This window comes from Vipera ursinii (genome assembly GCF_947247035.1).
Source record: "Vipera ursinii genome assembly, chromosome: 9".
Taxonomy (NCBI): domain Eukaryota; kingdom Metazoa; phylum Chordata; class Lepidosauria; order Squamata; family Viperidae; genus Vipera; species Vipera ursinii.
Window position 1 is genome coordinate 22,795,204 of NC_139523.1, and position 24,077 is coordinate 22,819,280.

Sequence of the window (24,077 nt, forward strand, 5' to 3'; positions counted from 1 at the left end):
ATCACATTGCGCTCACCGAATTTCACAACGAAATGGCTAATCTGGAAGCACTTTTGCAAGGCCAGCCGAGTCTTCTCAATTCCCCTCCAAAAGATGTCTTATCTTTTGGAGACTGATCGAATAATTAAGATACTAATTTGGCTCCCTCTTCAAAACTCTTCTGTCAAGTTTTGTCCCTAAACCTTCATGATAGCCCCAGCCTTATCCTGTTCCCATTTCTGAGAGATAGCTGGGGAATTCTGGGAGTTGAAATTTGCATATCTTCGCAGCGCCAAGGTTGAGATATATACCCTCAGGACCCTGGAAGGACAAAGAAATAAAAATAGGGGAAAAGGCATTGCTTTCATTCAATCATCATATCTTTCTTTAAATTTCTTTCTTTAAATTCTCCCATGAATTTTAGAGACTGGCGCTTTTACATATTCGCATTTGGGCCCCAACAAATCTGCACGTGGCGAAACAATTTTGCATGCAAAAAATGAACACATTTGCATGCGGGAGTTGTGCATTTGATAAGAGGGGGAAAACTGTGAAGGAAGAATCACATTGCCTTGATGTATTCCTCCCCCCTCCTCAAATTATACAGGTGACTCTTTATGTTGGGAGGGAAAGAAAGAAAACCTGTCCTAAGATAGCATGTAAAGCTTAAGGCTCATTCGAAAAGTATTTGCGTTGGGACAAATTATCTTTCTTCCTAACTACCTAACTTCCTGCCAATGAGATTGTTTTGCTCCGTTTTCATTGCAAAAGTTTGCTTATTAAAGTTTTGGTCCTGCTGGTTATTTACATAAGCGACCTAAACATACATACATACATACATACATACATACATACATACATACACACACATATATATAGTAACCTTTTTTGTATTTGCAAAAGTTGACAATAATCCATAACATTTCTATATTTTGTTAAGAGAGAAAAATGCCGAGGCTTGATAGTTCTTATGAATGACCTGTTTATTCTCTCCAGATTTAGGGGTCTGGGCGTTGTTGTTTCCTTCATAAGATTACAATCATCAATTGCTAAACCATCATTCTTTGAGATATGAAGAAATACGAGGCACACCAACAAATCTCAGGTTTGCCGTTCTTCCTTTGTTCATTGTATCCCTTAATCTGAGACTGTCATTTAGAAAAACTGGTTCAGGGCAAACCAACCCAATTCATAACTGTAATTGCCAAGGCTGAGAATTAAACTCACTGTTCTTAACTTTAACCACTGTTTTGAGTTACCGTGAACTATTCTAGAGGGCAAAACAAGTGGCTGGTTAATCATAATTTGCAAGGTTGAGGCTTTTTATGATTTGCAGAAGTTAGGGTTTTTAAAGCAGGGCTGCCTGGGACGCTACACCACCTCCTCATGACCTGTTTTTCTTGTTACCTTCCGGGAGGGGGCTTCGTGGTATCCAAAGAAGAAGAACATCTAGATTCAATCACGGTTTTGTTCCATATAGAATCAACCTTGTGAACTCTCAAGCTTCCTCTTTCTGCTTTGTATTCAGATTAGAAAGTGGTTAAAATTTATATGCTTATATGATGATGATGATGATGATGATAATAATAATAATAATAATAATAATAATAATAATAATAATAATAATAATAATAATAGTTGGAAGGGACCTTGGAGGTCATCTAGTCCAACCCCTACTCAGGCAGGAAACCGTATACCCCTTCAGACAAATGGCTGTCCAGTCTCTTCTTAAAAACTTCCAGTGTTGGAGCATTCATAGCTTCTGGAGGCAGGTTGTTCCACTGGTTAATCAATCAATCAATCAATCAGTCTGTCTACCTACCTACCTATGGATGTGTGTATGTGTGTGCACATATATACATATATACATATATATATACACACACACACATATGTATATGTGTGTTATATAGCATATGTATATGTGTGTTATATATGTGTATGGGTAGATATATACTTTCTTTTGAGAGCAAACAACAGAATTTCATTCTTAATGTGGACTAGTGTGCTTACAGTAAAAAATGACAATAAAAATTATTTTGTCTGAATAAGCTAAAAGATCTAACTCACACACCAGTGTTTCTCAACCCTGGTGACCTTAAGATATGTGGACTTCAAGTCCCAGAATTCCCCAGCCAGCCACCTGAACTACACCTGTGAGGCCACCTTTGGAGGATTGTGTTCAGTTTCAGCTGCCATGATACAAAAAAGACGCCGAGATCCTAGAAAGAGTGCAGAGAAGAGCAAGAAAGATGATAAAGGGTCTGGGGGCTAAACCTTAGGATAAATGATTGGTGGAACCAGGTGTGTTAGCCTCTTGAAGAGAAGGCTTAGGGGAGACATGATGGCATCTTCCAATACTCGAGGGGTTGCCACATAGTAGAGGGGGGCAACCTATTCTCCAAATCACCTCAGTACAGGACAAGAAGTAATGGCTGGAAGCCTATCAAAGAGAGATCTGAAACGAAGGAGAAATTTCCTGAGCGGGAGAACAATTAACCAGGGGAACAATTTGCCTCCAGAGGTTGCGGCTGCTCCATCACTGGAGGCTTTTGAACATAGACTGGACAGCCACTTGATCAGAATGGTTATAAGGTCTTCCTGCCTTGAGCAGGGGTTGGACTAGAAGACCTTTGAGGTCCCTTCCAGCTCTAGGATTCTAGGAGTGCATAGTTGACCCCTTCAGTAAGGCCACTGTCCAACCCCCCCCAGCCCCAAGGCTCAAGGGTGGGGGGAAATCACAGCCAGAACAAAACTACCCGTGTGTGCAAATCCCTCCGGGAATTCCAAGCTCTTGTTAATGCCTTGAGAAATGTGCCAGGGAGGGGGACAAAGGCTGCCAGCAGTTCCAGGGCAGAATTGTCAGGATGGTGGTGGGGTGGTGGAGGAAACAGGAACAGGCTGGAGTCACATGTACAGGTAGTCTTCGACATACGACTACAATTGTGGCCAAAATTTCCGTTGCTAAGAACGATCTTTGTTGAGTTTTGTCCCGTTCTATAACCCTTTTGCCACAGTTGTTAAGCGAGTCACTTAAGTTGTTAAGCAAATCTGCCTTCTCCCACTGACTTTGCTTTGCAGAAGCCGGCTGGGAAGGTTGCCAATGGCGATTCCTTGATCCCAGGACACTGCAACTGTCATAAATGCTACTGGGGGGGGGGAGGTGCCAAGTGCCCAAATTTTGACCACGTGAAGCGGTAAAAGTCGCTAAGTGTGAAAATCGATTCTCACTTTTTTCAGTGAGGATGCAATTTCCAATGGTCACTAAACGGATGGTGGGAAGTTGAGGATTACCTATACACCAGGAGTCCCCAACCTTGGCAATTTTAAGACTTGTGGACTTCAACTCCCAGAATTCCTCAGACAGCTGAATCCCTGATCTCCTGGTTCATTTAAGCCTTCCTTGCCTCCTGTGGATATCCCGAGCTCTCTTGATGAACACCTTTCTCCCCTCCCACAACCAGGTCTGATTTATAAATAAATAATATTTTTAAGCGTATAAATAACAGCGTAAGGGAGATTCTACGAAACTCTTGAGCGATTTAAGAACAAAATCAAGAATGGGGGAAAAAATGCTCACATATCCTGTCCTGTCCACTACGTCTAGCTAAGCGAAAATCAAACAAACCACGTTTGAGCCAAATCTGCCATGTAAACCACAGGCTTGCCATGTATGGCTTGAGTTTATTGCATTTTTTGTGTCTGCATGCATTTTTCCCTTGGTAGTTTTTGAATGACTCTACTGCCCCCTGCTGACCAGAAGGCGTTTTACAGGAAGTTCAACCTTTGCCAATTTTATCTCGATACTGAACTGCTCTGAAACTCATCAAACTTCTTATAATAGAATAGAGCTGGAAGGGACCTCGGAGGTCTTCTAGTCCAGCCCCCTGCTCAAGCAGGAGAACCTGTACCATTTCAGACAAGTGACTGTCCAGTCTCTTCTTAAAAACCTCCAGTGATGGAGTGCCCACGTTTTCTGGAGGCCAGCTGTTCCACTGGTTGATTGTCCTCACCTTTAGGAACTTTCTCCTTAATTCCAGGTTGCGTCTCTCTTTGGTCAGTTTCCAACCATTGTTTCTCATCCTGCCCTCTGGTGCTTTGGAGAATAGTTTGATCCCTTCTTCATGGTGGCAGCCCCTCAAATACTGGAATGCTGCTATCTTGTCACCTGTTTCTTTATACCAGCCAAACCCAAGTCCTGCAGCTGTTCTTCGTATGTTTTAGTCTCCAGGCCTTGCATCATCCTAGTTTGCTCTTAATTTTTTTCCCAAGGTCTCAGCATCTTTTTTGTAGTATGGTGACCAAAATTGGTTGCAGTTTTCCAGGTGTGGTCTCACTAGGGATTTATACAGCGGTACTAATACTTAGTATTCGATGCATTTTGCCGCAAACATTTTGTCCCGGTACTTGTTTGGTACTCAACGCACAAGTTAGAACCTGTGTCGGTTGCCTTGTGATACACAATCTTGTTCCTTATGGGAAACAATTGCTTCTTTCATCGCATCTCCCAGAACTAATTAACCACGAGTACTGAGGTTCCACTGTATAAGGTAAAGGTTCCCCCGCACATGCGTGCTAGTCGTTTCCGACTCTAGGGGCCGGTGCTCATCTCCGTTTCGAAGCCGAAGAGCCAGCGCTTGTCCGAGGACGTCTCCGTGGTCATGTGGCCGGCATGACTAGACGCCAAAGGCGCATGGAACGCTGTTACCTTCCCACCGGAGTGGTCCCTATTTTTCTACTTGCATTTTTACCTGCTTTCGAACTGCTAGGTTGGCAGAAGATGGGACAAGTAACAGGCGCTCACTCTGCTACGCGGCACTCGGGATTCAACCCGCCAAACTGCCGACCATCTGATCGACAAGCTCAGCGTCCTAACCCACTGAGCCACCACGTCCCTTTCCCACTGTACACACACACACACACACACACACACACACACATATAAACTATTTTTCTGCTTAGGGATAAGGATAATACAGAGATGTGCAGGAGTGCCGAACAAACTGCCAAAGTTTCTATTCAAGAGTGCTTTATGAATCCCATGTATATCATTTGTTTCCCATTCTGGCGTATCTGTTTGAAGAGCTTCACAAACACAAGAGCTTTTGGTCTGTCCATCGAAGAAAAAGTATTCGCTCCCTTGAAGCCAAAAGGAAAGAAGCCTGATTGTTTTCATTTAACATTTATTTGTTTCCTTACTGCCTCAAGGTGGTTCCCTATTGATACAAAGGTTAGAGTCACAGACACAAGACAAATGGAAAATAGGAAATTAAAGAAAGCACTCCTTGCCTAAATACAAAGAAAAGGGGAAAAAAACACCCCCGCACAGTAAACAGAAGTGCGCAGTGTTTGTGCAAACACTTTACAAACTCAAGACCAAAAACTCTATTGCTGAAATGTCTACAACTATATTTAAGTTCTGTATATAAAACCGGATTATTTCAAAAATGTCCTTGCGTTGGGTTTGGATTTTTTTTATTTTTTTTGCGATTCTGGGGGGAAAAAAAGTTTTCCAAAAAAACATTATCCAGAAGTCTTGCAGATTTCAAAGGTTTCGTTCTAATTTTTTTTTGTTTTGCTTGTACATGATGAATAGCAATCAGGTCTCTTGATCTGGGAGAGCTACTATGATAGATTACCTAAGGTTTCCTCACATGTCCTAGCGACTACAAACAGGAGGAGTAGGAGTAGGAGAGAAAGAAAGAAGGAAAACCTGGAGTGTATTTTAATACACGAACAGGGTGGGGCTGCCAAGAAAGGGGTTTTTTTAAGTGTGGGAAAGGGAGTGGAACTTAAGCTCGTTCACCACGGATGCGACGGGCCAGCTGTATGTCTTTTGGCATGATAGTGACCCGCTTGGCATGGATGGCACACAAGTTGGTATCCTCGAACAGACCCACGAGGTACGCCTCGCTGGCTTCCTAAAAGGCAGAGAAAAGCACAATGAGAAAAGGGACGGATAACAACGCACAATTGGATGGGCCGAATAAACGTACACAGGCGCAATCCTCCACCTGCAGCCAGAGTTTCCATTGCTAAGCAAGGCAGTTGTTAAACGGGTTGTGCCCGACTTTGTGACCTGGTTTGCCACAGCTGTTAAGCGAATCACCACCAGTGTTAGGCGAATCACATGGTGGATAAGGGAATCTGGCTTCCCCCATTAAAACTGGCTTAGCTGGGAAGGTCACAGACGGCAATTGTTGTGAATACGTGAATACGGCACAGTTGCCAAGTGCCCAAATTTCAATCACGTGATCGTGCGGCTGCTGTGATAGTTTTAGGTCTGAAGAGAGCTTGCAAGTCACTTTTTTCGGTGCCGCTGTAACTTTGAACAGTCACTAAACAAATGGCCGTAAGTCGAGGACTACACACAGACACACACGAGGGAACTGTTAATACATCGTATTTCAAACTCAGCCTAGTTGGCGGTATATAAATTCAATAAACTTAAACTTGTACTTATCAAATTCTTTCCTTTTGAGATAAACAACCTAATGCAAAATGCAGATCAAGGGTAAAAATAATAAAAAGCCACAGGAACACAAAATAGCAATTCCGAGAAATTAAAGACTTAACTTAGGAAAAAGACCATATAACCAATGTTGATTTTTTTGGGGGGGGGGCATCAGAGTGGCCTAAAAAGACTGTCAGTTTACACCAGGGGTCCCCAATCCCCACCTGGGCTGCAGAAACAGCAGGCTGGTGCGTAGGTGCGCATCTCAACTAATTGAGCTGTGTGTGCATGTGTGTCAAGCACACACATAGGCCCGGTTACCCTCTCCCCCACAAAAGCTGGGCCAACATGCAAAGTTTGGGGACCGCTGATTTACTCCATCTTTACCATAACTGTCCGATCTTTCCTTGCTCCCATCACATCCATAGTGTCTATTCTATTTTGGAAACTGTTACTTTCTTGAGACTGCCAACGTCAAAAAAAAAGAAAGAAAAACAAAAGGGGAAAAAAGAAGGAAAGAAGAGGATATTTCAGTTCTTTCCCGCCCCCCCCCAAGCCTTATTAGTTTATCCAATAGAGAGCTTTCCAGCCTCTGGACTTCCCCAGTCTTAGCAGGGCAGAGAACTCTGCGACCTCTCATTCCAGAAGAAAGGGCACTACATAACAGAAACTTATAGTACTGGCAGTTTTAGGGGACAGAGTTTTACAGGCCTTTGGAACAACCCTTTTGAGATACATTTGGCTGTCAGCGGAAGAGTTGTCTAACTGCACCTTAAAACCGGGAAAGAGAGATTTTGAGGAAACATCGACCTGCAAAGCCCCGATGGCAGCACTCTGGAACCGCAGGTCTGTCTTGAAATCCTGAGCAATTTCGCGGACCAGGCGCTGGAACGGCAGCTTGCGGATCAGCAACTCTGTGGATTTTTGATACCGCCGGATTTCTCGCAGGGCCACAGTGCCAGGCCTAGATGGGATGATGTGAAAAATAGGTTTACGCGGCTCGCCTCCCGGAAGCAATCCCCAGGATTCCATAAGGATCAGAAAGGTTCTTTTCCACGGAGAAGTTGTTAATAGTGGCAATCAAACACAATGGACACGCACGCTTCCCTAGTGGACAGATAATTCTGGAGGCGAGAAGGGGGGCTGGCAGAAACCACTCCCCCAAGTCCACCAAATACCTGTAACGGTGAGGTTTCTTCACTCCACCAGTCGACGGTGCACTTTTTCGAGCGGCTTTTGTGGCCAGCTGCTTTCGTGGCGCCTTCCCACCAGTGGATTTACGAGCAGTCTGCTTGGTACGGGCCATTCTGGAAGTTTCTTAGGATGCAAGACCTCTGCTAACAAAAAGACAGGATCCTTCATTAAAAAGACGTTAACGCTCTTCCAACATGTTTGTTTATTTATTTACTTAAATTTATATGCCGCCCTTCTCCCTGAGGACTCAGAGTGGCTCACAATAAAAATAAAAAACATAGGATGAAATTTGAATTAAACAACAAATACAATAATTACATGACTATTTAAAAACCCAATAAAACCTAATTAAAAAACCGTAGTCTTAAAACAAAACACTTAAGAAGCCCGAGATAAATTTTCAAATATTTAACTCGGTGTACAAAATCAACTTGCTTTCTTGGAAAACAGTCTGCTTACAAAGAATATATTTATAAATAAAATGAGAGAAAGAAAAATAAAAACCACAACCTTCCTATTTTTCAAAAAAATAATTCTTCCTATTTTGGCAGCCAAAATGTTGTGTGGACATGTGTGTCTCTTGAAACAGCCTCTTTCTTCCAACATACTTGTGTTATTTCAGGAGTTTCTTCTGTAAACTAATATAAAAGAACCCTTTTTTTTCTATTTACAAATCACTCAGCTTGAGAAAAAGTGATATTCTGAGTTCTGGGCAATGCTTACCTCTCTTATTCTAAAATAACTCATAAGGCTAAGTGGTCCTTGATTTAGGATTGTAAACCATAAATGACAGTAACTGAGTCCAGAACTACAGTTGCAAGTTATTGGGGTCATTAAGTCAAGTCATTGTGTGACCGGAAGCAGCAGTTGCTAAGCAAATGCACCAGTTGTTAAATGGATCTATTTTATCCAATGAGTGGTGTTTTTTTTTTTGCTGGAAATCAGAAGCAAGAGAAACCACCCAAAAATTTTGAAAATCAAAGTTATGTGACCGCAGGATGCTGCAAAGAGCTGTAAAGATGAACCGGTTGCCAAGTGCCCAAAACATGATTCTGTGATTGCAAGGGGGATACTGTCACTTCAAAACTGGGGTGCTAAGTAGCTTTTGCAAGTCCATCATAATGGCCACTAAGCAACTGGTTGTAAGTTGAGAACTTTGGTATTATAAAACTGCCAGAAATGCCTACAGTCCTTAGCTCCAAGTAAAATCCACTGGACCCCCTGGACCACATTTTTTTTTAAAAAAACTGGATGCTTCAAAGCAGTTTTGGAGGAGAATGATCTTACTGAGGCTGTGTTTAATCCCCCGAGATTAAAAAATGGTGCTGGATCTGTTCAGATTAGAAACGTCTGGTGACAGTTTTTTGCATTGTGTCCGGGTACACAGATTTGTTAAGTGAGTTTTGCCCCATTTTACGACTTTTCTTGCCACAGTTGTCAAGTGAATCATCGCAGTTGTGAAATTAGTCACACGATTGTTAAGTGAATCTGCCTTCCCCATTGACGTTGCTTGTCAGAAGGTCACAAAAGGGGATCACGTGACGCTGCAACCGTCGTAAGTACACGCCAGTTGCCAAGCATCGGAATTTTGATCATGTGACCACGGGGATGCCACAAAGGCCTTAACTGTGAAAAACAGTCATAAGTCAATTTTTCCCCAGTGCCGTTGAAACTTTGAGCGGTCAATAAATGAATCGTCATAAGTCGAGGACTGCCTGCAGTTTCTCCGATGTTGTCAAGCCACTTGCTCCGATTGAAGCAGCACAGAAGTTGCAATAAATAAAACAAGGATTAATGTGCTGGCAGGCAATTACTTCGCAGCACAAGCAAAATGTTAAATATTTGCAAAACCTACACATAAAAAAAATCCAGCTCTGGATTCTGTTTTCTCGTCAGGCTGCAGCTTTTAACGAAAAGGCAGCAAAAGGACGTTTTTTTTAAAAAAAAATTGACTAAAACGGAGTAAGAGTTCCTTGTCATAAATGAAACAGCTATTAAGGTAGGATCAGCGCCCAGGAACAAAAAAGAGGAAGGGAGAAAGGAAAAGCTCGGCAGCCTCGAAATTCACATTCCAGAGATAATTAAGAGATGCAACTTCAGCCCCCAGAATTCCTACTTAGAGCGTCCTTCCCAAATAAACAGCTCGGAATCCTGGGAGTTGAAGTGGCACCTATACTGAGGCGGCTGGGTTGCGCGAGACTACAGAAGACTCCACACCCCAGAAGCCTTTGCGGAAACCGTTTCCTCCCATTGGCTGTTGGGAACCTTAGGGACACCCACCAGACTCTCCCCCGCCCCCACCGAACGCACGTACGCCGCGGAGCTTTTCGTTCCGACAGGCCCGCGCGCGGCCACCCAATCGCCTTTTAGCCCGGGCTCGCTAAAGAGCAGAGGGAGGGCGGGATGGCTCGAAGGCTCCAAGGCAGACTGACACCGACTCGGCGCCAATCAGCCTCCACCTTTCCAGCCTATCACGAAAGCGACCGTAATCGTCGCCCTTTCCACCAATCGCCGGGGTAGGCACACGGAAGGCGGGATTTAAGCTTCCACGGGTGTGTGGTTTGGGGGGGGGGCAGGAGATGAAACGTATCGCCTCAAACGACCTCAGTTTTCAATTCGCCCCCTTTTTTCGTCTCCCCCCCACTCCCCGCCGTCGAAAGGGGGGGCGAGGCGGGGGCCCTCCCCGGTGCTGGGCTTACCTGAGCTCGTCCGCCTCGCGCTTCTACGGCCGTGGGTCGTGTCGCGGCCGCGCTCGCGCTGCCTCCTCGCCGACTTCCCGCCTTTCCCGCCTGCCCCCACAGAAAATGGCGGGTCCCAGGGCCAGGCTTTTTAACCATCATGCACCGGGGCTGGAGAAGGAGGAGGGAGCGGAGGAGGGAGGGGGAGGGTCAGCTGAGGTGAACCCGGCGCGCAGGCCGCCATCTTGGCCCCGAGGCCTCCGAGCCCGGTTTTTTCCGAGCCCCGGTGGGCTTGGCGGCGTCGCCAGCCGTGACTCTCGGCTCCGGAGCGGCTGGGATGAGGCTACCCGGGGATAAATGGAGGATTTATAAAGCTGGCTTCGCGGGACCCTCAGCGAAGGGGCTGCAGAAGGATGCCGGTCGTGGATCCGTTGCCATCCTGAGGGGATTTTCTACCGCTTTTTATCATCTCATCTATCTCTGTCGTCTGCCTCATAATATGAGTCCTTCGGGAGAAGGGCGGTATACAAATATAATAAAATAAAATAAATAAAAATAAATATGTATTTTATATCTGATTCGTCTTTTGTCTTTTATGTTAAATATCTACAGTCCGTTGACTTCATGAGAACTTCTCCCTTTTATCATCCCATCTATCTCGTCATCTCTCGTCTATCTCTTGAGTGTCTTCTGTCTTTTATGTCATTGTTAGATATCCACAGTCCGTTGCCTTCATGAGGGAATTTCTACCTCTCATCATCCATCTAATCTATATCTTCTCTCGTGTCTTCTATGCCTTTATATTAGATGTCTACAGTATCTAGGTGCACTCACTCACTATAAAGGGCTAGGATGGGTGTATATACAGGTCCCTGACTTACAAACAATTCATTTAGTGACCGTCCAACATTACAACAGCACTGAAAAAAGGGACTTGGGACCATTAGGACTGTCGCGGCATCCCCAGGATTGCATTATTAAAATTTACACGCTTGGCAACTGACTCATACCTATGACAATTGCAGTGGGGTCACGTGATCCCCTTTTGCGATCTTCTGACAAGCGGAGGAAGCCAGATTCCCTTAACAACACTGTTACTAACTTAACTACTGCAGTGATTCGCCAAACTGTGGCAAGAAAATTCGTAAAACGGGGCAAAACACAACTGTCTCGCTTAGCAACTCCACTATAGGGCATTGCATGCCAAAACAACTACAAAGAGAATTTTTTTCCTGTGCCATCACTGCTGAACACCTAATTCCCACAGCACTGTCATAGGCCTAAGAAATTTACCCATGTAGTAGGCTGTATTGCCATTATCTTTCTCATCTTTCCTTCTTATCTTTCCTACAATCTTCTCCTATTGGTATCTTAAGATTCATCACTTGTTTTTTTGTATCTGATTAATAATTATAACTATGATTTATGACCTATAACCTATCACTTTGTTCTGGTGTTTACACTGAGAGCTTCTGTACAGAGACAAATTCCTTTTGTGTCCAATCACACTTGTTCTATTCAGAGAATAGGTGGGATATAAAAGTAAATAATGTATCAATCTGCAACAGAATCTAAAGTGTTACTGTGCCATAGGGGCAGATTGAATGTTGTGCACAATGTTTTCACACAGGTTGCGACCTCTTGGAAGTAACATTTTATTAAATGTTCAGTGCATTTGACAATGTTTCAGCAAATAAATCAGTAGTGGGTATAAAGCACACAATCCTGCAATAGGGAAGTTAGGAGCGCTGGGAAAGAAAGAAGACTGCACATTTTCAAGTTAAGATGTTCTAGGATTCTAAAATTATAGTTCAAAAGGTTTTTTTGCATCTGGTTCCATCATATATTGGAAGCGTTTATGTACGATGAAAGCAAAAATTGGATGAATCTTCCACTCTTCCTATTTTAGTAAATCCTTTCTCACAATTCCCACAAATGCAAGTATTTAAAAAACCAAAGCCATAATTGCATGCAGCACACACTGAAAACAGAAGACAGATGTGTTAGGAGTTGCCGGCTTAATTTTTAATTTTCACCCAAACACTGAATTAGAGCACAAGTTCTTCCATCTGGCCTTGATCAAGTTGGCATCCAGCGCAGAGTTTTCAGGGAACTGCCAGGTGTCACACAACATTTCAGCAGCTCCCGTCATCGAGCGATTTGCCAAGATGAGCAAAACAGATTTTTCTTGAGCTACCAAATAAAGAAGAAATTTCTTTTTAAAAACCTGCAAGTACAAGGAAAAGTTAGCCATTGTAGAGCACCATGTCTTTCCAGATGAAAAGGCTTTGAGTTTCCTGCAGATGTGAACATGTTTTCATAGGATGGCTGCCAAGACTGTGTGCCCTACTTTTAGATATGGACTATCTTATGATTAAGATTATAGGGATGCGGTGGCTCAGTGGGTTAGGACGCTGAGCTTGTCGATCAGAAGGTCGGCAGTTTGGTGGGTCGAATCCCGAGTGCCGCGTAGCAGAGCGAGCGCCTGTTACTCGTCCCAGCTTCTGCCAACCTAGCAGTTCGAAAGCACGTAAAAATGACCACGGAGACGTCCTTGGACAAGCGCTGGCTCTTCGGCTTTGAAACGGAGATGAGTACCTTTACCTTTATGATTAGATTGATGGGGGGAGGAGAGCCCCACTCAGATAATGGCTTAAAAATATTTCACGTAAGCCTCAATGTTTTATGAACTGAGGAATCATAAACCCCGGATTACGGGTTTAAACTTCATAACTACTACCAAGAACAAAACATTCTTTAGAATGAAGGATTGCTAATATTTATAGCTCTTTTTGGAAACAGCATTAAAAGTCATCACATTTCATTCTTTGCAAGGAGGCAGGATAGAAGCTATTTTTAAAATACATGCTAGCCCTTTTAGGCCTCAGATGTGCACTACACGGACAAAGCCATCTGTAGAAATTATCCAAGCCAACATTAATAAAAGGTCACCGCCAGATCAGTCTTTAGAGCAGAGTGTTTTCTGTATCAAATCTTTTTTTTTTTGTCTATTAAAAAAAGGGCTTATGCATTTCAGTTTGGGGAAAAGCGACATTTTAGTGGGACCCTTTGAGAAGTAAAAGGGCAATGCCATCCCTATACGGGCCCCAGACCCAGCATATAGCTGATACTTTGTTAGACAGAGGTCTTTTAAGAATACAACTGGAATAAAATGAGCTTCAAAACAAGTCTGATTTTTACCTCTGTTGCATGCTTAAAGTCGTCCTCATGCCAAAGCTGCTTTAATGGCCTTAATTATTTCGTTGAGTTTGGCATCGTCGTCCACAAAGCCATCTCCGTTCTAGAGAAAAGAAGGATTCAATTCTGCTGTATAAGCAACACAAAAGTTGCTGCAGTACTAAGAGAGAACGGCAAAGACTCTTTCAGGCCAGCGCACGCCCAAGCCCTTGCCTCCAGGCACATCTGTTACACTTCCTGGAAAAACATCTGCCCTTCACTGTAAGTAGATTTTTCTCTCTTAATGAGAGAAAACATTGTTCTCAACAGAAATTAGCATTTATAAAAGTGGGGAAAGAAGGAAGAAAGTTCAACTATATTCAAAGGCACAGGAAACTGTGCCTTTGAATTCTCCCCCAACGAGAGACTTCCTATGCATTAAATACTAGTTACAGAAGGGTTACAGCCCAGCTCCTTCCACACCCATGTGTTTGTACACACAAAGTAGCCATGGTTCCCTTTCCGTGGTGGACTTTACACGAACTCCCCAGAGATCAAAGAGCGGCAAACAAAACCCAACTGTCTTCCAGACAGCCCCTTCTCTTGTAGCTTAATAACCCTGAATCCAAATACCCTGCTAGGCCATACTGTGGTTTATTTAGTTTCAGGCTTGACCATCACAATTTGCACAGCTGAGCTCCCAACAATGGCGTTCTTCGTGGTCTGTGGTTTCAGTGTAAGGGTTTTTTTGTTGAGCTGCTTACCTTTTTGGAATGCACCACTTTCCCGGCTATCATCACTTCAAACCATCCCGTGACCTGTGGCGTGCCTTCTCCGCTCTAGATGGAACCAAGACGCCATTACTCCTTAACAATCACAGGCGGAAACACAAACGCGGGCCCCACTTCTCCGTCGAGGGTTTCCCAACCATCTTCTCCTAGAACCCAGATCCCTCTCCCGCACGCTTCTCTATGCACCGAATCAAACCTGATGGCGCCTGTTTTCTTCCTGCATGGGCAGCCCAACACAGCATGCTCGCTGGGGAATTCTGGGAGTTGCTTTCAAGGTTACCTTTGAGTTACCTTCAAAGTTGCTGAAGCTGAGAAACATTGGCATAGATCAGGGGTAGGCAACCTTGGCTCTTTTATGACTCGTGGACTTCAACTCCCAGAATTCCTGAGCCAGCGGAACAACGGTCGTTATAAGTCCAGGACTCCCTGCAGAAATCTCAGTTCTCAGCCTCAGCAACTTTCACTACGTTACATGCAAGGGTTCTGTAAAAGATCAGATGTACTAAAGCAACTTTTTCGGTTTACATCACGTCCTCATAGAGAGAAGACCTTTGATTATAGTGCAGTTGATAAACGACTTAAAATGACCAGCCAAATGACAAAATCTTTCTCCTTGCCCCAAATTTACTTTTATTTAGGAACCCCAGGAGATGACCGGAAGAAAAGGAAGCCAAAATCAGGAATGGCTCAAAAGACTCACAATTTCCAGCTTGCCCGGAAACTCTTTTTCGAGTTCCTTTCTGAGCTGTTGAAACTACAAGGGGAAAAAAAGGAGAAAGTTATAAAGTTCAGAAAAATCCATGCTCAATGTTTTTTTTCAGAGAAATTAAATCTCAGTGAAGAGAAGCATATAAAAAAAATGCAGTTAAAAGTCAGATTTCCCACATCTGGCAAGCTGCTTATCTGAGCTCTTCAATTAGGCTCCAAGTATCTTTGCTAAGGGACTAAATTTATTTTTACTTCATACATGCACGTGGATACCCATTTCATACATAGGGGAGGGCGGCTCACAATTAAAAATAATTGACATACCTTGGGTTTGTAGCCTCAGGCTCCACTAGAATGAAAACAAAAGGAAAAATTAACATTACTTTCTGTTTGTCAGCACAAAAAGCTGTCTCATCATCATCATCATAATTCTCTATTATGCTTAATCAGATCCCTGGGTTGGCAAATCCAGAAACAAGCATTCAAATGCGGATACATTTTCCTGGACCTCCCAAAACCTCAAGATACCTTTTTTGGGGGGGGAAGTCCTGGATTTACCGCTGCTGTTCAGCCTAGCAAGGCAGTGCCAAAAATGCCAGCCAATGGGAAACCCTAAGAGCCACATGTAGGAAGCTTTTAGCCAGAGAAACTGAGTCACGGATGCTGTTTTGCAGCACGAAAAGGCACCAAAGAACATTTCAATGTAGCTTTTTAGGGATAGGTATGAGCCAGCCGTGTGCTGCAGCTGCCAAAAAAGCCAACACCGTGCTAGGCTGCATTAACAGAGGGACAGAATCAAGACCATGTGAAGTGTTAATACCGCTTTACAAGGCCTTGGTAAGGCCACACTTGGAATACGGCATCCAGTTTTGGTCGCCACGATGTAAAAAAAGAGGTCGAGACTCTAGAAAGAGTGCAGAGAAGAGCAACAAAGATGATTGGGGGACTGGAGGCTGAAACATACGAGGAACGGTTGCTGGAATTGGGTATGTCTAGTGAAAAGGACTAACGGTGACATGATAGCAGCATTCCAGTATTTGAGGGGCTGCCACAAAGAAGAGGGGGTCAACTTACTTTCCAAAGCACCTGAGGGCGGGACAAGAAGCAATGAATGGAAGCTAATCAAGGAGAGAAGCAACCTGGAACTAAGGAGAAATTTCCTGACAGAATAATTAATCAGTGGAACCACTTGCCTCCAGAAGTTGTGGGTTGTGCTGCATCACTGGAGGCTTTCAAGAAAAGGTTGGACAACCGTTTGTCTGAAATGGTAGATAGGCTGTCCTGCCTGAACAGGGGGTTGGACTAGAAGACCTCTAAGGTCCCTTCCAGCTCTCTTACTCTGATGTATATGGTTATAGGTGCTGGAGAGATGGAGCCCTGTGTGGAAGGCTGAGTTTGGTCTGCTAGCAAGCCGCAGTTGCACCCTCATTGACAGTGCAGAACCCAAAGCGAGAATCCTCTAGGAGTCTTTCCTCCAAATGGGATGGTCAGGTGGGGCCACAGGAATTTTGGAGCTTATCTAGTTGCCTCATTCCTTCTGTGGCAAAGTTTTATTAAAAGTGTGTGGGGGGGAGCCATTGCCTGTACACTTAGGCCAGGGGTGGGGAACCTGGGCTCTTTTATGACTGGTGGACATCAACTCCCAGAATTCCTGAGCCAGCATGGCTGGCTCAGGAATTCTGAGAGTTGAAATCCTGAGTCGTAAAAGAGCCAAGGTTGCCCACCCCAGGCCTAAATGCACATATAGGCCTTTTTAATTTTATTGATACATCAAAGTCACAGGCCACCCATCTCATTCACAGAGCGACTCTTAATGCATTTCCATCCCAAAGAAGCCAGCATCAATGCCCCATTGTTTAAACATTTTACTCAACAGCCAGCGCAAGCCAACTTTTGCAAATCTCACATTCAAGGAAATGTTTTTTTGAGGCTTTCACATCTTCTCCCCAGCTCTAAACACAAGGCTTAGCCCAAACTCCCAGATTATTGTATTATTATTATTATTATTATTATTATTATTATTATTATTATTATTATTATTATTAAAGTCTGGGGTGCTCCACGATGCCAGGCATAGGATCCAACACCCCCCCCTCCCCGCTTCTCCAAATATAATTCGGTAAGCCATGTTTTAAGTTACTCAGCCCCAAACACAGCCACCGTCCCTGGCTTCCGACGCCATTAACTTCCCTTTTTGCCTGCCATGTGACTGAAGGGCGCAGCTGGTTTACCTGCCTTTGGGCTCCAGAAGGACTTGCCCTATTAATCTCCCTGCAAACTGGAACCATTCCATTTATTTTAAAAAAATTGTTACGAGCCCATGCACGGGGGGGGGAAATGGCAAGATTCCGACGGCTATAAAATGCTGCGTCTTGCCACCGATAAACCTGCAACACCTAGGCCAGGGATAGGTAACCTTGGCTCTTTTATGACTCGTGGACTTCAACTCCCAGAATTCCTGAGCCAGCACGGCTGGCTCAGGAATTCTGGGAGTTGAAGTCCACGAGTCATAAAAGAGCCAAGGTCGCCTACCCCTGGCCTAGGAAACCCAAAAAGCGCGCACACAAACACACACACACAAACACACACACACACACACGGGTGGGGGAAAGAAAAACCCCCCAAGGACCCCGCTGCAGGGCGAGGGGAGCAACGGCGAAGCCGGGCGAGGTCTCCAGGAGGGGCCCGCCTGCCACGAAGCCCCTTCCCGGCTGCCGACCACCGGCGCGGGAAGCGGGAATTCCCCGGGCGGCGCTTCCTTACCAGTAAACCACTTTGATCTTGACCGCCATGGCTGCGCGCGCCGCCTCCGAGGTTGCGGGGGGGGGGGGGGCAAGCAGAACCTTCGGGCCTCCAACGTTCTGATTTGGAGCGTTGCGTTGCCCGAGGTTTTAACCCGACGTTCGGACGATACCACCGCCTGGGGAAAGAAAGGGGAGGTCAGAACGAAACCAAACCCCCAAAAAATACCAGAAATCTTTCCGTTCCCGCTTGCTTATCAGTGTTGGTTATTTTATTTTATTTTATTTTATTTTATTTTATTTTATTTTATTTTATTATTTTATTTTATTTTATTTTATTTTATTTTATTATTTTATTTTATTATTTTATTTTATTTTATTATTTTTTATTATTTTATTTTATTTTATTATTTTATTTTATTATTTTATTTCATTTCATTTTATTTTATTTTATTTTATTATTTTATTTAATTATTTTTTATTATTTTATTTTATTATTTTATTTTATTATTTTATTTTATTTTATTATTTTTTATTTTTTTATTTTATTTTATTTTATTATTTTATTTTATTTTATTTTATTTTATTATTTTATTATTTTATTTTATTTTATTTTATTTTTTTTATTTTATTTTATTTTATTTTATTTAAAAAAACACGTATCAGAGCAGCATTGCAGCCTACTCGGGGTCGGCGCTTCCCCCCCCCCCGCCTTCTTGACACGCTATTCCAGCGGTGGCTAGAGTCACGTGACAGCTACGGATGTGGGGTTTTTTTAATTTTTTATTTTTTTTAATCCCTTTATTTCTCAGCCCGGGATAAGCGTGGCGAACGTGCAAAAGCGCCGTTAAAGCTAATAAAAACAGTGAATGGCATGCGTGCGTGAAATTTAGCAAGGGAGGAAAAAGAAAGCTCGTAATAAAACTTAAAATACCGAAACATTGGTCGAGACCGTTCTGCAATTCTGAAATGAGGGGAAATACTCCAAGTGTAAATAAATGTCATTTTAAACTGTTTTTTGGGAAACATTTTGATTCAAATAAGCGTTGAGCCCAGGGAGTCACACAGTTGCATTTCCCCTTTGCGCAGAAACTACGTATGGTGTTAAACCATGTTTGGCCCTGACCGTGGTTTGTTGGCTGAGTCACCACCACGGTATTTACGAAGTCCAGGAAACTTTGTATGATACTTGAGCTGAATCAATGAAGTCCTCAACTGAAGAACCACAGATGGCACCAGAATTTCCACCGCTAAGCAAGATGGCTTGTTGTTTTTTTTCAGTGAAGCGTGTCCAATTTTAGCCAGGATTGTCAAGTGAATCGCTACAGTTGTTAAGTGAACCGTGCGGCCTTTAAGTGGATCCCCCTCCCCCCTCCATCGACTATGCTTGTTGAAGGTCGCAAATGTTGCCCAGGTGACCCTGGGACGGTGCAACCGTCGTAAATACATGCCAGTTGCCAAGCATCCAGAGTTGGATCCCGTAATGCCATTGTAACTTTGGTCACTAAATGAACAGTTGTAAGCCGAGGTCTACCTGTGCGGAAATGCTGGCTGTATGGCAAGTGATGGAAAGTTATCAGACATTATAATGAGTCATTAACTAGAACTCATTTTCTCGGGGAAATGAGTTTAATGGGAAAGGTTTCATGGCTATCCCGTAATTAGTTGTGGTTTGATTTATCAGAAAACCCCTAATAAAAGGCTGGCTTATATGGAGCGATAATTTATTTCATTTATTTTTTATTTATTGACCAGAGGGTGAATAAAAATCCCTTCACGAGGGACCATCTGGTCTCTTCCACATATGACTCCGTTGATCGGAGAAATCATTCAAGGGAAAATATTCTCTTGAATGCCGTTCCCAGCATGTAATTCGTATCTGGCAACTGGACAGCGTAAATGGAATATTATTATTATTAAATCTAGCAGGCCGGCAGGGATAATTACAGTAAAATATGGGACTGATTTACATATTGCACTTAGAATACAGCCAGTCCTCAACTTACAACAGTTCATTTAATGACCAAGGTTACAACGGCACTGGGAAAAGTGACTTATGGCCGTTTTTCACACTTATGACAATTGCAGCATCGACGTCACGTGATCAAAATTCGCTTGGCAACTGACTCATACTTACGACCGTTGCTGTGTCCCGGGGGGGTCACGTGATCCTCTTTTGCGACCTTCTGACAAGCAAAGTCAAGGGAGAAACCAGATTCACTTAACAACTGTGTGACTGATTTAACAACTGCAGCGATTCACTTACCAATTGCTGCAAGAAACTCACTTAACAAAGGTCTCACTTAACAACAGAAATGTTGGGCTCGAGGACCACCTGTACTGCATCCAGGTCTGGCCACCAGGATATCAAAAGGATGCTGAGTCCCTAGAAAATACAGTCCTCGCCTTAAAACAGTCAGATTAGTGACCATTCAAAGTTACAGCGGCACTGAAAAATGTGACTTACGAACATTTTGCACAATTACGACCTTTGCAGTGTCCCCATGATCACGTGATTAAAATTCAGATGTTTGGTCACTGGTTCATATTTATGACCGCTGCGGTGTCCCAAGGTCATGTCATCATCTTTTGGGACCTTCTCTCTGGCAGCTTCACGCATTATGCCGGTTTGGCTATTTTATGGGTCAATATATTTCGAGGACCTAAAACAGGGGCCTTCAAACTTGGCCCTTTTATGACTTGTGGACTTCAACTCCCAGAATTCCTCAGCCAGGAATTCTGGGAGTTGAAGTCCACAAGACATAAAAGGGCCAAGTTTGAAGACCCCTGACCTAAAAAAAAAAGGTCAATTCTATAACCAGGATGACCCTCTTATTTGGATGATGCCAAACATCACATTCAATATTGTTCCAGGGTCAGATGTCTTTGAATGGAACCGTCTTGTTTAAAACTGATCATCAGATATTGCCTGTAAAAATGTCAAAGTTTTCATGGTTATTACCCAGTTGGTTGTGGTTTAACATAACCAATTTAGCGATAACTGTGAAACCATTCTTTCCAAAGATACCAGAATTAGAACGGTTGTCTCCTAACACAAGGCCAGCTTGTCTGGAGCGAAGATTTACATTTCTAAAGTAGGAACAAAACAGTCATAGGACCCTGTCATTTTCCTGGAAAAAGACATCATGAGACCAGCAAGCCTAGTCTGAATATGCTTTCTATACAGACAGAGATCAAAAGAACATTCCAAAGGATGGCCATTCTTTGCCAATCCAAATTAAAAACTAGGCTTTCGTAGCCCTAAGTAAGCGGGTTAAGATCTCTGAATCCATACGGATAGTTCTCAGCATATAACCATTTGTAGTTACAGTGATGATACAGGATGGAGATCCCCAACCTTCTGGACAGCAGGGACCTGTTCCGTGGAAAGAGGGTTTTTTTTGCGTACCGGAGGGGGCCTGTTTTTGTGTGCTGCCTGCATCCTGCAGAAGGGGGGGGTTGCTTCTTTGCGCAGCCCAGTTCCCAGCATGCCACGGACCGGTGCCAATCCACGGACCAGGGTTTGGGGAACCTCTGATGTAGGAGGAGGACTGGCAGTGCCTAGAGGCGGAGTCAAGAGAGGAATTAGCCTGCAGTCTTTATGTTCTCACAAGCGATCCGTGTCCTGCTTGAATTCTGCTAACTCTTAAGCTAAAGATAAAAGTTTCCCTGTCCAATTGTGTCCGACTCTGGAGATGGTGCTCATCTCTGTTTCTTAGCCGAGGGAGCCAGCATTGTCCAAAAATGTTTCCATGGCCACGTGGCCAGCACAGCTACACACCAAGGCACATGGAGTAGGCTGTTAGCTTCCCACCGAAGTGGTACCTATTTATCTACTCGCATTTGCATGCTTTCAAACTGCTAGGTGGGCAGGAGCTGAGGCAAGGAACAGGAGCTCACCCCATCATATGGCACTCGTGCCCGGGCTGTCAGCTTTCCAGCTGATGAGATAATAGAAGATGAGATGGGATAAGACAACCTTTATTAGTCATTTTTCCCCTGTAAACACACTGGCGCACACACGTTAGAAATGAAATTCTGTTGCCTGCTCTCAAAAGGAAATACACAGAAACCCCTGTGGAGCGATCCGCCCGATAATCAAAGTGAAGTTAATGAAAAGGTGGGGGGAGGCTGGGTACAATAAAGTCCTTGATCAGCCTTTCAAAATATTTCATAATGATGGATGTAAGCTCAACCAGATGGTAATCATTGAAGACTTTTTTTTAGCACTGGCAAAATAGTGGCAGTCTTATAACACAAAGGGACAACTGCCTGCTGCGATGAAAGTTTGAAAATATCCATAAGAACACAAGCCAACTCGCTCGCAAAAAACTCGCCCGGGGATGTTGAGACCCTAGAAATAGTGCAGAGAAGAGCAACAAAGATGATAAAAGGTCTGGGGGGTGGGGGCTAAACCTTATGATGAACGGTTACAGCAACTAGGTATGTCAAGTCTAACAAAGAGAAGAACTAGAAGTGACATGATGGCGGTCTTCCAGCATTTGAGGGGCTGCCGCAAAAAAGAGGGGGGGGACAATCTGTTCTCCAAAGCCCCTGAAGGCAGGACAAGAAGCAACAGATGGAAACTAATCAAGGAGAAAAGCAGCCTAGAACTGAGGAGAAACTTCCTGACAGTTAGAACAATTAACCAGTGGAACAACTTGCCACCAGAAGCTGTGAATGCTCCAACACTGGAAGTTTTTAAGAAGAGACTGGACAGCCATTTGCCTGAAATGGTATAGGATTTCCTGCCTGAGCAGGGGGTTGGACTAGATGACCTCTGAGGTCCCTTCTGATTCTGTTATTCTGTCAGCTGGGGCGGCAGAGCGCAGGGCGGTGAAGGACAGGATGGCACGGGTGACTCTGGCTGGGGCAGCTGCAACTTCCTGTCATGGCAAGAAACCCCATGTTGCTGAGCTGGGCTTTCTGTTCCCAAGGTCTCTCTCAGAGGCTCTTGCAGCCACAGAGCCCACATCAATGTGTTATCTTATTTCTCCAGCCTTCCTGAGCTTTGGCCATCCTGCAGCCCCCCTCCCCCCACCAATTGCCCTGAGCCCTGCGCTAGAGTTCCCAGGTATTCCCCCCACCACCACCCACCCATCCCGGGTCATCTGCATGCACCTTATCTGGGATTCCCTCTGCTTCCCACTAGATGAGCCATGTGTCTGGAGTTACGACAGTCACCAGGGCTGTGGGGGATTGGGGAACTGGAGGCTAAAACATATAGGGAACGGTTGCTGGAATTGGGTATGTGAAGTTTAATGAAGGGAAGGGTGAGGGGTGACATGATAGCAGTGTTCCAATATCTCAGGGGCTGCCCCAAAGAAGAGGGAGTCAAGCTATTCTCCAAAGCACCTGAAAGCAGGACAAGAAGCAACTAGAAACTAGTCAAGGAGAGAAGCAACTTGGAACTAAGGAGAAACTTCCTGACAGTCAGAACAACTAACCAGTGGAACCACCTGCCTCCAGAAGCTGTGAATGCTCCAACACTGGAGGTTTTTAAGAAGAGACTAGACAGCCATTTGTCTGAAATGGTATAGGGTTTCCTGCCTTAGCAGGGAGTTGGACTAGATGACCTCCAAGGTTCCTTCCAACTTCTTCTTCTTCTTCTTCTTCTTCTTCTTCTTCTTCTTCTTCTTCTTCTTCTTCTTCTTCTTCTTCTTCTTCTTCTTCTTCTTCTTCTTCTTCTTATTATTATTATTATTATTATTATTATTATTATTATTATTATTATTATTATTATTATTATTATTATTATTATTATTATTATTATTACTCCAGGATTGCTGTGGCTAAGCGATGCAATCGGAGGACGTTTCGGTTTATGACCACATGACATAGTAAGGGAAATTACGGTCCAGTTGTGATTGTAAATCAAGCACTACCTGCGCTGCCTACGGACGGGAGGCAATGTTAATTTCTACGCCCCCTAGTGGGCAGAAAAAGATGCAGTGTACCCATCTCTTGTAACTAGGATTGTCAAACTGTGATTTGTGATTGACTTGGTCTACTACGTACAATCTTCCGGCTTACTCACTTCTTCAGCCTTTACCTTCTCTGCCAACCAGCCTACTAGCTGCAAAAAATGGATCCGTGGTGAAAATAGAGTAATTGAACCACGCAAGCCGCAGGTTGATACAATGTTCAGAAAACTCACAATCCTGAGCAGGTTTCAAGTGCCACTACACACTGTAAGCCTGCATGAATTGTGCTCTCTTGCGGTTTATGCTAACCGTGGCTATCATATGGCACTGGGTATATCAATACTTCAAGTGGTAAATAAATATTTAATTTGAGATTAAAGTGTTCTGGCACCAGATTTAATTTGAAAAGCCTTTAGAAGCGGGGCTGCACT

General features: G+C 43.8%; 2 protein-coding genes across 5 annotated transcripts; both read right to left on the minus strand.

Annotated features, from left to right (window-relative positions):
- Positions 1-5,145: 5,145 nt before the first annotated feature.
- On the minus strand, positions 5,146-10,469 carry LOC310644566 (histone H3.3A). Of its 3 annotated transcripts, none has more exons than XM_083369703.1 (4): positions 10,327-10,469; positions 7,612-7,767; positions 7,205-7,397; positions 5,146-5,900 (listed from the first exon to the last, which is right to left on the minus strand). In XM_083369703.1, the coding sequence occupies exons 2-4, from the start codon at positions 7,737-7,739 to the stop codon at positions 5,772-5,774; spliced, it is 450 nt and encodes a 149-aa protein (XP_083225829.1). In that variant the 5' UTR covers positions 7,740-7,767; positions 10,327-10,469; the 3' UTR covers positions 5,146-5,771. The 3 variants fall into 3 exon arrangements, with proteins under 3 accessions (XP_083225829.1, XP_083225830.1, XP_083225828.1); XM_083369704.1 differs by having other exon boundaries at positions 7,244-7,397; positions 7,612-7,770; XM_083369702.1 differs by having other exon boundaries at positions 7,612-7,770.
- Positions 10,470-12,308: 1,839 nt separating this feature from the next.
- On the minus strand, positions 12,309-17,905 carry SELENOW (selenoprotein W). 2 transcript variants are annotated; one of them, XM_083369126.1, is made up of 6 exons: positions 17,745-17,905; positions 15,306-15,330; positions 14,974-15,027; positions 14,247-14,321; positions 13,507-13,606; positions 12,309-12,498 (listed from the first exon to the last, which is right to left on the minus strand). In XM_083369126.1, exons 1-5 carry the CDS (start codon positions 17,771-17,773, stop codon positions 13,532-13,534), a joined length of 258 nt encoding a protein of 85 aa, XP_083225252.1. In that variant the 5' UTR covers positions 17,774-17,905; the 3' UTR covers positions 12,309-12,498; positions 13,507-13,531. The 2 variants fall into 2 exon arrangements, with proteins under 2 accessions (XP_083225252.1, XP_083225253.1); XM_083369127.1 differs by having other exon boundaries at positions 12,309-12,532.
- Between the last annotated feature and the right edge of the window lie 6,172 nt (positions 17,906-24,077).

Excerpts from the sequence above, each read along its gene's own strand:
- LOC310644566 (XM_083369703.1), bottom strand. The coding sequence starts at position 7,739 with ATGGCCCGTACCAAGCAGACTGCTCGTAAATCCACTGGTGGGAAGGCG. Across the intron at positions 7,398-7,611 it reads AAGAAACCTCACCGTTACAG|GCCTGGCACTGTGGCCCTGC; the intron begins GTATTTGGTGGA and ends CATCCCATCTAG. Across the intron at positions 5,901-7,204 it reads CTCTCTTTCCCGGTTTTAAG|GAAGCCAGCGAGGCGTACCT; the intron begins GTGCAGTTAGAC and ends TCTGCCTTTTAG.